The sequence below is a fragment of the Hippichthys cyanospilos genome, chromosome 4 (genome assembly GCF_059441005.1).
Source record: "Hippichthys cyanospilos isolate Australia breed blue-spotted pipefish chromosome 4, RoL_Hcya_1.0, whole genome shotgun sequence".
Taxonomy (NCBI): domain Eukaryota; kingdom Metazoa; phylum Chordata; class Actinopteri; order Syngnathiformes; family Syngnathidae; genus Hippichthys; species Hippichthys cyanospilos.
This window is the reverse complement of record NC_142372.1, coordinates 5,653,735-5,667,832: the sequence shown is the minus strand read 5'-3', so window position 1 is coordinate 5,667,832 and position 14,098 is coordinate 5,653,735. Positions and strand designations below refer to the sequence as shown.

Here is a 14,098-nt window from a genome sequence, read left to right as displayed (position 1 = left end):
CGCACCGGATTATAAGGCGCACCCTCAATTAATGACACATTTGAAAACGTTTTCAATCACATTATAGTAATACTCAAAGTAATAACAATAATAACTCAAATAATAACTCTCAATAGCACAATAACACTGTCAATATTAGAAACCTTGTTCAAGTTTAAACACACAAAAGAAACAGGTAAAGCTTATTTTATCAGTTCATTCTCCGTCTTCGAATCCCAATCTCAATATTGATCCATATATAAGGCGCACCTGATTATAAGGCGCACCATCAGCTTTAAAAAAAAAAAAAAAAAAGGCTTTTAGGTGCGCCTTATAGTGCGGAAAATACGGTACATGTCCTTTTTTTAACATATAAACATAATACAAATGAAAAAGAAGAAGATCAAGTAAAATAATAAACATCAATAAACAGAAAAGAGAAAAAAATAAAGAAGAGAAATAGTTCAGTAGTACACATGTTCAAAAGAAGTTGGAAGAAGTTCAAGAACTTGTTCCTACACCTTGTTTTCATTTGTATGTTACATATAAAATAAATACTAGGTCAATTATATAGAATATAGTAAAGTAATATAATACGTCATAAATAGAACAGAACATGATACACGTTTTTTCAGGACTATTCCGAAATTATTCCATGAATTAACACCTTTAACAGAGACACACATTTGTGTTTTGTTGGTCCATGGATTTTTTTTTTTTTAAATCACTTGTGCCTCTCAGATTATAACATCCAACTTTTTTTTTTTTTTATATATATACTGGAGTAGAGTTGATTGTTGTATACTTAATACATTATTAGTGCTGTTTTAAATTCCACCAAGTCAAAAAAAATATATAGTCTTTAGCCTCAGAACTTTAAAGTCTTTGTTTTGCATGTAACCATTTAAGACAATTGAGCGTCTTGAATTAGCTTAACGTATATTTTTATAACCGTCCTAGACGATCAAGTGTCTTCAATCCACCAACGAGTTTTTGGTAACATCAAAAACATTTCAAATTGACGAACCCGACATTTTACAGTCAGTGTTGACGTCTTTTTCGACAAAAATAGGACGGATTTGAGTATCGCGGTCTCTCTTTCCCGCACGAAAAACATACCGCGCGTGATTGACAGGCAGGAGAAAACCTTACGTGACCAAGAGGACTTTGAAAACACGACACCCTTGGGAGAATGGGACGGGTGGCTGCATAACAAAGACACGCATCGTCGCAGGTACGCAACAAAAGCTGTGGTGGCTCGACCCAACCGAGTCCATCTCCCGCGAGGAGTACGTTTTGCCGCCATGGAGGGCCCTCGGGTCAAGCGGGGACAAATGAATTCATGTGTGTTGATGGCAGCGCTGGGATAGAGATTTAATCGGCTCGCCACTTTTCAGAGTGCCGAGGAAAACGAAGGTTAACGTACGTCGCGGCTGCTCCAACGCGGTGACGAAATGCGACAGCTGCGCAGAAATTTGACAAACGGGAAGTAAAAGCCGAGCGTTTGCGGGAATAAAATGAAATAGATAGTTAAAAGTCGTGGTTTAGGCTTCGGCTTTCGTGAAATATTGACAGCAATTTAGTCTTTAAGTCATTCAATGCCAGGGACGTCTTTTCACGTTTTTTAAGAGTCCGGACATTCAAACCCAGATACTTAAGTACTAAATCAATACTTAAGTACATTAAGGACATTTCCAGATACTTAGGTTTTAAATCGATACTTAAGATTGTATCTAGGAGTGAATATCGAGACTCTTAAAAAACGTGAAAATATGTCTTTGGCATTGAATGTTTTTCTTCTTTTTTTTTTTAATAGTGCAATATAAATTCAAATAATAGTATTGTGTTTTTGTTTCTACACCCAACGTAGGGTCTGCAATGAACCAAAAATTCATGTAGCATTTAAATCTCTCATACGTGTTTTTTTTAACATGAAGAAAAATATTCCTCAGCAAACTAACATATAGGATTTCATATTAGTTGAACACTATTCATTTATTTATTTTAGGCTATTTTGTCGAGGGCAGTTACTGGTAAATGAAGTTGATGTGAGCAAAGGAGAAAATTTCATCTTCCTTACATATAGCATACATGTCTTCAGTAAGGTTAGCATGCCTACGTTTGTAGCTAACTAAAATGACTCTCATAAGTTTTCTTTTTTAAGTTTTGTGAAACGTTGAAATCAATTGAGCTGTCTATCAGAGCTGTTTCTATTCCTTCTTCCTGATTCCTTTCTTCTAGATTACGAGTCAGGGTTCCAGTTTTCCAAGTTTAGTTTCCGAGTCTAATTTTCCTAATTTAGCTGTCTATCATAGCTGTTCCTAGTTTCTTCCTGATTCCTTTCTTCTAAATAACAAGTCAATGTTCCAAGTTTAGTTTCCGAGTCTAATTTTCCTAGTCATGGTTATATTGGATTTGTCTGTGTAAAATCTACTTCTGCACCCCCCCCCCCCCCCCCCCCCCATTCTTGTCTGCGTTTCTTCCACACGTGACAGTATTTTTTTTTAACGCTAAAGACAATTTAATCTTCAACAAACGGAGTGTGGGAGCCAATGAGAACATTTTGGCACAAACATGAAGTCCTGAGCTGACATGATTCAAACCCTTTGCTGTGAGGGAGCAGTTCAAAACGTTTCGTGTTGCTCCAGTAACAACACATTTGTGTTTTTTTTTTTCTTCTTGGCCTCATCTGCTCACGCTATACTCAAACAGGCCGGCGTCGGACAATTGTCTAATCTCTCCGCAATCCTCCCACATGGCTAATGTCGCTTTGCTTCATTTGTTATTGTGATCTCACTGTATGCCAAGAAGACAATGAGACAGTCACAAAGCACATTTTCAATATTTTAATCCCGCACGTGATAGGCTAGTTATTTGGAACACAACATTTTAGTCACCACGAGTAGCAAATGACTATCAAATGCATATTTGATGCAATAGTCTACAATATTCTCGCCGCCGCGTCGCTCATTGTTCATCCATTTGTCAGTGCGGCTGCTCTGCTCGGGATGCCGTTGTAAATGGCTTTGAAGGGGTGCCAGATCCAGTGGCCAAAATGGCTGCGCCGCAAGCAAGCAAAGTGACACTAGCGTTCCGCTTCCTGACGGAGAGCCCATTTAGCCGCTCAAACATGAGCGACTCGCTAGTTACCGCGCTCAATAATCATGAATAATTCTCATCCCCGAGATCGAGACACCTTGGCTTCCTGAGCCAAACGCGTCGGCGGCCCAGTCGGGAAGATTCACAGTGGGAAGTGGATTTTTTTTTTTTTTTACACGCCGCTCCTCAGATACAGTACCAAAAGTGGTTTGTGAGTTCTTTTGGGATGGATTCTTTTTTTTTTTGTCTGTAAAAGTCACAAAATCACAGTTGTGTCTTTAAATAACCTACTATTTACAGTATATTGTGTTTTATGTACAGCCTTTTGTTACAGCTGTGGGAGTTGTAAAAGTACAGGTCAGCAGTACTATAGTAAGCGTCTTTGCATTCTAACCGTATTTTTCGGACCATAATTCACACCGGTATGTAAGCCGCAGCTATTTTATTTGTTTTATTTTTATTTCAAACTTTTTTTGAATGCCATCTTACAGCAGCATTCTATTTTCACCAGACTGAACATGCCTTCATGTTCAGCACCAACATCCCTCCGTGTGTTATCTGTTGCCAATTATCCACACTAGGGTTGTACATATTTATAGAAAATGGATGGAGGGATATTTTCAGCAGAATACTACAGAGTTAAATAGCAGTTCAAACTCAAAATCAATACTTGAATAGAGTCTTCTTCTGTCCCCTTATTTTTCCAGTAGATGATTATTTTAGTCAACATATAAACACAATGCACATAATTCCTATAGACAATCATATGTCACCAACTTTTATATTTAATCTATATTTAATTTTTATGTTTTTAATACTACATTTCTGAGGACTCATCGATTCACATCTTTTCAGTTGTATTTCTTATCATCATACCATTTCAATGGACTCCTGGTGGCTAAAAAAAAAAAAAAAAAAAAAAAATGCAAATAAGCCTCACTGGACTATGACACAGGGCTCAAATCATGAGAAAAAAACCTATGTTTCATAGTCTGAAAAATACAATTTTTGTGGATTATTAATAAAGCAGTAAAATCTTTTTTAGTCTTTTTTTTTTCATCTTTTAATCTCAAGTGCCGGTCATTTTACCACTTGCAGTTAAGTGGAAATTAGAGGGTAACACTGGAGAAAAAAAAAAATCTTGTCTCATCCCAGGCCATAGTAAAGAAATAAAAATCCTGTCCTGTCCTGTCCCATTTAGATAGATTTATGAGTAAAAAAAAAAAAAAACTACGCAATGGTCAATATTGTTTTTATTTTGTTTTTTCCCACTGCGTAATTCTACTCCCATCTTCTCCTGTTAACGTTGTCATGGTCCGATTTTATTTTGGGTTTGGATTCCGCTTTTGTTCATGTTTTCTTCCCCTTTGTGTTTGGGTCTTGTTTACTTTGATTATGTTCACCTGTGTTTGTCAACCCCGCTCCCTTGTGTTAGCCAATCAGCTCCCTTTTCCAATTGTCTCTTGTCCAGGTGTTCCTTGTTGTCTCATTAGTCTGGCTTGTATTTAATGACCTGTATTCGTTCGGTTTGTGTCGGATCATTATCATGTTTAGCTGCATGCTTATCTTTTGTCTTCGGAAGCATTTGCTGTCCTGTTTTTCCCGCATTCTGGTTCCGATTTATTGGTATCTTTTTGTTTCGTTAAATGGCTTACTGCATCTACTTCTTGCCTTCAGTCCACAATCCCCACATTCACGTCAAACCCTGGCATACTTTTTTATCCTGTCCTGTCCCAATTCTGTGATTGAAGTTTAAATCGACTCCCAATTCGCGCGGGATTCCTGAAAAAAACGTCAGCCTCTACTGGATGTAACATCGCGGTCGTTCGGGGCTCAGCTGACAACCTATTCCGGTTCAGTTTGTGAACATCACATGACCAAAGTCACAAAACAGGTGTAATATTTAGATGTGAGCGAATGCGGATCGACATCAGTGACAAGTGACGGGATTTCACCTCAGGCACATCCGTCTCTCACCAAACAGTCGCCGCTATCTTTGCAGTGATCGACACATGAGACTGAGTCATAAAGTGTGAGTCAGCGGGCACAAACACAGAGCGCAGATGGAGGAGAAAGCAGAGATTGTGGAAGTTGACTCAGAAATCCACTATGTGATGAATGTGATTAAAAGTATACCGCTGGGATATTTCTTTCCTCGTGTATAATAAAACTTGTCAGCAGGATCCAAATTTGCTTATATTTAACAGCTGGCAATCAGTCCAAACATCTTTTAACTACATGCAAGGTCAACACCTCGACCATCCATCTTATTTTATCTCTCCAAACATGGTCATGTACTTGTGTTTATTTAAAAACATTTTATTAAATACCAAAGACAACAGAGGGCTACCTAACATTTTTGTGACAAAATATTTCATCAACTCGGCACTCACTTGGTTATGTGAAGGCACGTCAGAAGGTACATGAGATTTTAACAGGGTTCAGCTGGTACCAACAAGTCCAATTCAATGCCTTTTAATGACAGGCCAGTGACAGGGAACAATATATTTTTCTTTTCAAAATAAGAGCAAATAAATTGGAACATTTAGCAACGTTTTGCTAAATTGCATTTTAGTGACTCCTTCGCAAACTGCATTTGTATCTTTTATTTTTATACACGTCTGCTTACGGCAATATCCTATCTTCAACGGACTGAATGTTTAGCACTACCATATTTATAGAAATGGATGGACGGATGAATGTTTTCAACATAACATCGATAGAATACTGAAGGGTTAAATAACTCGAAATCAATACTTTCATAACATCTTCATTCTAGTCTGCATTTTAGTCAACATATAAACACATTGCACATCATTCATATATACAATATATGTATATATATATATATATATATATATATATATATATATATATATATATATATATTCTTGGGGGAAAAAAACAGCAGATAAGCCACACTGGACTGTAAGCTACAGGTCTCAAATCACGAGAAAAAAGTTGCAGTTTATAGTCTGGTAAATACAGTACTTTGTGTTAAGACGTACTTGACTGAAAAAAAATATTGGAAAATAATTGAAAAAAAGGTTTATAACCCCTGATCTAGAGTAACCTAGTCTATATGCTCTTATAGCTTCATCATTTTTCATGGGCTTCAAATACAATTTACAGGCCTTTTTCTTTTGTTTACATTAAGGTCAATACACATTAATAAACCTACTGTACTTGTTTTTTTAAACATCATTTAATCACCTTCACCGTTTGCTAACATCAAAGTGTGATTAGTCTTCAAAGAACCTAACACGTGTTTTTGTATACAACTGAGACAATACAGTCAGTGAACCTGGTGAACGCTTCGAAACATCAAAGACAGTTTAACCGTCAATGAACTAAAATTTCATATATATACATATATATATCCTCACACATGATATTTTGTAAACAAACAACATTATGAGTCAAACTAAAAAACTCAAATCTATTCCTAACAGTTTTCGCACTCCTTCTGTTCTCAATCTTTTTTCAAAATGAACTAATTTCTACACGCCGGCTCTCATTATAAAATGTCCCCTCGTGGCGTTCCGATGCCGCCAATAACAGGGAGAAGAAGAGATTCGCTGCCCCAGCTGCTTTGATTCCACATTCCAATTGCCGGGGAGTCAAAGCAGGATTAAAGAGAGTCTTCCGCCGTTTGACAACATCGTTTATACTCATTGTGTCTGACATTTGAGCATTTAAATGAACCACCCGCCAGAATGTAAAACTAAATGTAAAATTAGACTGTTTAAGAAAGCGCAGGAATGACCAAATGGCATTTAATTTCATCAGTTAATCATTTACTGCCATGGATGTTTGTATTTATCAAACGGAATCCAAATGTTTACTGCACGAACGAATATATCCATCAAGTACATTTTTCAGTACTCTTTTTCAGCTCGACAGTAACATTCAAGCGTCTACATCACCGTACTTACACTGCCAGTAGATGGCAGTGTTGCATCCGTTTAAATTGAGATTTGAAACGTTAGGGTTGAATCTCATGGAGCATAGCAGAATTTACTTTAAAATACTTTCATTTTCTTAGTTCTTTTTACGTAAGTATTTAGTTCTCGTGGTCCAATCAGCTAATTGCTAAGTTAGCGTAACACGCAATTAAAATAAAGCTGCTTCCTGATTGCGTTCTGTTTACATTCTCTGCTGCATCTCATTATTTCTGGCCTTTTTCTTTCCATTCCAAACATATTTTGATGACAGTGTGTACTGCATTGAGTGGAATTTAGCGATGTTGTTTCCTTGTGTAAAAAGGTCACTCTGTGTTCTCCCCTCTCTCCCGACATGCTAGTGGTGCAGCATATTAAGCGGAGAGACATCATCCTTAAGCGGGAGCTTGGCGAGGGAGCTTTCGGAAAAGTCTTCCTGGCCGAGTGTTACAACCTGAGCCCCACCAAGGACAAGATGCTGGTGGCCGTCAAGGTACGGCTTACACTTTGTGTGTCTTTGTGTTTGCATGACGCCGCTCAGTCCAAGTGATTACCTAGCGTGTCATGAGCTAGCGTTAGCAATTAGTTTGCGTCAAAATGGCAAATCTGGTCAATTCCTTTAAATAAACGAGACAAAATAAGTCACTACTCTAATAATAAACACCTCACACCTAATTATGAAAACATACATTCTGCAAACGACAGAAATGGTAAACTACATCAGTTTCATGTTATGCCACCATTTTTTTGCCTTCCGTGTCATTTCTCTCCAACTACTACCTCACCTGAAAAAGGTACGCTGTGTTTTCCTGCTCATAAGCTAGCATGTTGTTAGCTAGCGTTAGCGGGTTGTTTGTGTCTGACTGGGAAATTAACAACTAGGGCAAAAATGCACTGTTTTGTGTAAAAAATATACCGTATTTTCCGCACTATAAGGCGCACCCTAAAAGCCTTAATTTTTTTAAAAAAAGCTAATGGTGCGCCCTATAATCAGGTGCGCCTTATATATGGATTAATATTGAGATGGGGATTCGTAGATGGGGAATGAACTGATAAAGTAAGCTTTACCTGTTTCTTTTGTGTGTTTACAGTTGAACAAGGTCGCTCATATTGACATTGAGTTATTATGCAATTGAGAGTTTAGAGTTATTGTTATTACTTTGAGTATTACTATATTGTGATTGAAAAAGTTTTAAAATATGTCATTAATTGACGGTGCGCCTTATAATCCAGTGCGCCTTATATATGGAAAAAGTTTTAAAATATGTCATTGATTGGGGGTGCGCCTTATAGAGTGGAAAATATGGTACAACAGAGTTTCATGTTATGCCACCATTTTTTTGCCTTCCGTGTCATTTCTGTACAACTACTACCTCTCCTGAAAAAGGTACGCTGTGTTTTCCTTCTCATAACCAAGCATCTTGTGAGCTAGCGTTAGCGGCTAGTTTGTGCCAGAATGGGAAATTAACAACTAGGGCAAAAATGCACTATTTCGTGTAAAAAAATGTACCGTTTTATGTTTGTTAATAACAAAAGGGAAGTACAAGAAATTTTGACATGTTCTGCTACATCACTGTTTGTCTTCCGTGTCGTTTCTCTCCCCCTTCTACTACGTCTCCTGACAAAGACGACACATTGACGCGAGCGATCACTCATTTGAGAAGCTTTTAGAGCCATTTGTCCTAGGCGGCTACCGTTTCTCAATGACTTCACGCTACTCGTCGCTAAATTGTCCTTGGCAGCTCCCCGCGGGCGAATGTGAATCAGGGTGACACCGCATTAAAGCGTGCCGACTCAGCAAACCCGATTAAAGACGGCAAAAACACCTTGACCTTGAAGGCCCCGGATGAAACGCGCCCGTTGTTGTCCGTGATATGCGTTTTGCGCACGCAAGGTTATCTTTGGACGCGTTTTTAAGGTCAACAATGAGAAGGAGAAAAATCACAGTGGCGCTTTTGCTTCAATTTACTGTGGCACTTGAGCACTTGGCGGTATTGTTTTGGAGGGGTGCCCAGTCCAGACACATTTCCTTAAGAGTGCACTTTGATTTGGTAATAGAATTTTATTGCCGTTTTACCGACTCGCCCCCGTACATTTCCCCACCGTCTTCGCCGCGTATTTCCATCTCAAGGTCCTTTGACTCGCGTGAGCCGAGGCCGCAATAATCCTTTTTTTTTTTTTTCCTCTTCCTTTTCTATATTTCAAGTGCGGTAGGTCTCTCGGCTCAATCAGGTCTATTATTGCCAGTGCACCTGCAACTCTCAAAATGCAAAGCGCCGCTGAGGTTTTAAGAAAGGAGGGAAAAAAAAAAATTGGATTCCGTTACAGCAAGTGATACACCCGCTAAATAACGAGCGAGGCATTCATTTTTTACTCTGGTTTTTACTTGCGGAAAAACTGAATTTTTCGACGAGGCTAAGCAACAATCAGGGGAATTTTATGCCGGGTGATTCATTGATTTTTATTTTTCTTCTCTCCTTTCCTCTCGGTTGCCAAGCAGGCTTGTCCAAACGAGCAGAAAAAATGTATCTTGTGCGTTATTAATGATAACCTCCACCTTGAACAACATAAATAAGAAGTAGAAAAGAATCCGCCGTCCGAAAAAAAAAATCCTCGGCGCATTCAGTCACGGACAGGAGCAAAGTACATGTCCTATGAATAATGCAATGGTTTTCTACATTTATTCGTGATATCTGACAAATTGGAATGAAGAGAATGACTGGAATTAATACGCAGCCCAAAAAGTTCATGCCTGGTCACGGAAAGGCGCCTGTGTAGACGGAACGGATGGTGTTTCATGATGAAAAACGTCTCTAGCAAGTAATCCGTGATCGGTTGTAATGCCGATTGCTGATTAATGACATAATTTTCCATGTATTGAATGTCAGCGTTTTGGGGAATTTTCGTGTGCTTTTATAGTTTTTTTTTTTTCACAGTGCAATAGTTGGAGTTGCCTGGATAGACAACTGAGTCCAGATTCTGATTGGCTCACCGATCGTGTTTTTAAGCCACTGATCTGCTCGAAAATCCTGGTAGTGTAAAGTCCAATACAAGTAAAATAAATGATTGGTTTGGTTCATACATACCAAATAGACTAGTTAACTGTAAATGCACATGCCATGGGCACTCCATGGACGTCAAACTACTGCAGTACACATATTTACTTAAATCTTAAATTAATAAACCGTATACAGTAACTGTACTGTTATCCCTTCTCGTTTCCATGCCTTGGCTGCTCTTGTACTAAAGTAATCACTCACTTTATTTTGAGTACTAAAATAAATGGTTACTTTAGGAAATAAGTACTAATCTAGTCCATTATTATCAATTGCTTGAGTATTTCATTAGGAAAAACAGACTTTAGTTATTTTAGTACATAAAGCAATCAATTATTATAATTTAATTTACTTCGTGTTTGATTCATTTACTACAAGCCATTGTTAGACTTTCCTTTAGCTAAACACAATTTTTTATTTATTTTTTAAGATATAAATATAGATATAAATATAAAAATATAAATATAAAACAAATGAACACAACCCAAGCAAAAATAATATCCTTGTAACTCCTGTAGAAAAAAATTACAATTGTACTTTTACGAATACATGCTGTCTCACTAATACAGTATATGCACACTGTGGTGGACAAATGCTTAAAAATTTTAGAAATTCTTTGGCAAAAGTTGGATGAAATGTGTTGATGCGCATAAATCTGTCAAACCTAATCAGAGGAATACAAAAATTGAATATGAAGTAGGCCTGTTAAGACCTTTTATTATCATTTGGCCTGTTTGCGTATTAATGCAAAATGTCACGCATAAGCTGCATTATGAAAAAGGTAATGAAATAATAACCCAAATTCTGTCATAGCCCATCTACATTTGCCTGGATTCCGCAGCTCATTATATCTTTTAGAGCGCTCGCGTCCCTTGCCAAACTTTCATATGGCAAGCTACTAATTACTTCCCCGAAAAAAAACACTTCACGAAAGCGGCGCTGCCTTATCTTGTTTCTTACCTGACGGCAGAGTGACTTGCGAGGTGAACGCCCGGCGAATGTTTTTCCCCCAAGATTGACCGCATGTCCGATTCTTTTGTACTTTCTCCAGACGCTGAAGGATCCCAATTTGTCGGCGAGGAAGGACTTCCAGAGGGAGGCTGAGCTGCTGACCAACCTGCAGCACGACCACATCGTCAAGTTCTACGGCGTGTGCGTGGACGGCGACCCCCTCATCATGGTCTTTGAGTACATGAAGCACGGAGACCTCAACAAGTTCCTCAGGTCAGTTCCCTACTTGCGATAGGCACCTTCTTGAACAATAGAAGTGAACGCAATGGCTCGAAAATGACCATCGACCATTTTTTGGGTCATTTTCTTCCACGTCGTTCTCGCAATATTTTAGCCCAGGGTGATAACTAAATTGTTGCGCCATGTTGAAATTGGACACATTGTCACCATCTGGGTGAAATTTCAGCTCTCTGGTGTGTACTTTCGATGCTTTCCCTTTGATTTGAAGTGCTTCGATTTAAAGATCAAAGGATTGGACAAAATATCTGATGAGATTTAAAGATCTATTATATTTCAGTAGTCTTAATGTTCGTGAAAAAATCACTGCCTTTAAGAATGCTTTTTCTCCTTCTTTGTTTATCATTTTTCACAAATGTCTGTTCGGTGAACCTGACGAGTCATACCGGCCCTCTGACATAAACTAGAACTACAATATGGCCTACTATAAAAGTGAGTTTGACCACCCTGTTGTTGGCTAATATCGAAAAGTACTGGTATGCCGTATTCCTGCGTACCGGCCCATTTAAAATACTGCCTTTAAGTAATGTGTACATAAAGACTTTTCCATAATATTCGCATGAAATACCTGTTGAATTTCATGGCATTCCTTCCTGCAATTGTATTTTTATTCGCTGTCTCTATTCAAATTCAGGAACTCATGTTTTTGAGGTATGATGGTAAGGGGTGTGGTAAAGATGGATCCAAAATGCAGGGAAGCCGAGATGAGACGTGCTCAACAAACGATGTTTGTTTAATCTCGGGACCGGAAGACGACGACGTAAAACAACGACGAACGACAATGACCCTACAACTAACTGTAACTAAACTGAGACTTAAATAAACAGGACAATAATTACGCAAACACGAAACAGCTGGATGGAACGAGAGGCGGGGGAAACTGATTGGAGGAGACACGGGGGCTGGAACACGCTGGACGACAGGTGGGACTAATCACTCTAAAACAGACAGACGCGAGGGAAACTCAACAAAACCCCAAAACAAAAATAAACAGAAACCCCACAACGGAAAGGAACCGACAGAACGTGACAAGAACTGATTAGGAATTCAGCGGCACTTCTCAATTCACTCTTGAATTTTGTAGAGCGATGCTACCGAATCAAAATAACCGCTCTACTGCACGCCTAGTCGTTCATGGACACATGCAATTATCTCCTCTATCTTGAATGACAGAAACAATCAGGATGACCAGAAATAATCGAGTTAGTTTTTCACGCTACCATCATTTGTTGCGGCGACCAATCTGTTTGACGATTCAGTGACCGGAGGCGGTTTACATCATCAATATGATAAGACCGGGGAGGGCATTAGCTGTGAAGACAAGCTTCATTAAAAATCCACAATGCGCCTAAGTGCTACGGACTGTATGTTCTCATTGATTCGCTGCCCCACGTCACGCGCGTTCATTCGATGTGACCGCCGCTAAGGCAATCGGCCACATCTTGCACCTAGCGTGAAAGAGTGTCATCATTCCCCCCGCCGAAGGATCTCCCCCAGCAGAAAAACTTCACAAATTCACGCACTGGCTCGTAACGTGTCTTTTTTTGTCCGGTATTGATCCAGCTTCAAATGCGAGCGGGACCGCAAGCACACACACACATTCGCGGAGGATATGCCCGCGTGCTTTGGTGATTCCATGAGCAAATCGGCTCCGCTGTACAAGCGCCGCGCGGCTTTGGTTCCGAGTCCATCGTCTCAAATAAAGCAATCGAACCTCAAATTGACCACGACCAAAGAGTTGAAGAATTAAAGCCGACGAAGCTCAGAATGCCTTCATCAAAAGAGAAGTTAAGCGCATTGAATGGTTTGTCATTAGAATTAAAGCCGGGTTTATCATCAGAATTAAAGCTGATGAACCCCCAAATGACTTGTGCAAAAAAGGTTGATTGTCGTACAAATTGGCGTCAGAAATCAAGTTCATCATCACACGGCAGTCGAAAGCTTCACTGGACGTCTTTTATTGTCAAAAGTCAGTAAAGTAAGTCAAGGTGTCCAAACTACGGTCCTGGGGCCATTTGCGGCTTACTATCTGTTAGTATGTGGCCGGCGGGTTATACTAAAGATGACATTGGCTACTAATAAATTTCTTTATTAGGGCCCGAACAGTGACCACTGCGAGGTCCCTATTGTTCCTCTCCAGATTATTATTATTATTATTATTATTATTATTATTTATTATTATTATTCTCCAAAGTAAATCGCAAATGTGAGGACCTAAACATGCACGAAAAGTCACCAAAATTTGCACACTCATCAGGCCTGCTGTAAAATTTGGTATTTTAGTGTTTTCATACATAAAATCTAAAAAATTTATTTTTAGCGCCACCTAGAGTCGAACACTTCTCCGGGGTCACGGCCAGTTTCACCTAGAGCTTTGAAATTTTTTAGGCATATATAGCACCTCAAAACCTACAAAAAAGTTATAGAACGCCATATGCTAGGATGTACAGAACCAGAGATATGAATTTTTTAATTTTTATTAACTTTCCAATTAATCGAGAAACACTTTTCTTCATCACAGTGTGACTCAGACCACTTTTCCTATCATACCTGAATTTATTAACTCAATATTTAACGACTGTTAGAAACCCAAACACTGCTTGGAAGTTAAACTTCCCTTTGAAATCCGAACCCGAGTTTAAAACCAAAGCCTGGATTTGAAATGCAAAACCTTGTTTGAAAGCTTACTTTGAAAATATTATTTGAAACCTTAACCTTGGATTTAAACCCTAATTTTGAAAGCTACACTTTAGTTAAATACCGAATTTTGAAACC

At 38.7% G+C, this 14,098-nt stretch overlaps 1 protein-coding gene across 1 annotated transcript in view; it reads left to right on the top strand.

Annotated features, from left to right (window-relative positions):
• ntrk3b (neurotrophic tyrosine kinase, receptor, type 3b) overlaps positions 1–14,098 on the top strand; it is a 203,723-nt gene that overhangs the window by 165,637 nt on the left and 23,988 nt on the right. Inside the window, exons 15-16 of the mRNA XM_088413455.1 lie at positions 7,382–7,512; positions 11,127–11,299. Coding sequence (XP_088269581.1) covers positions 7,382–7,512; positions 11,127–11,299 — 304 coding nt within the window. The remainder of the gene's footprint in view (positions 1–7,381; positions 7,513–11,126; positions 11,300–14,098) is intronic.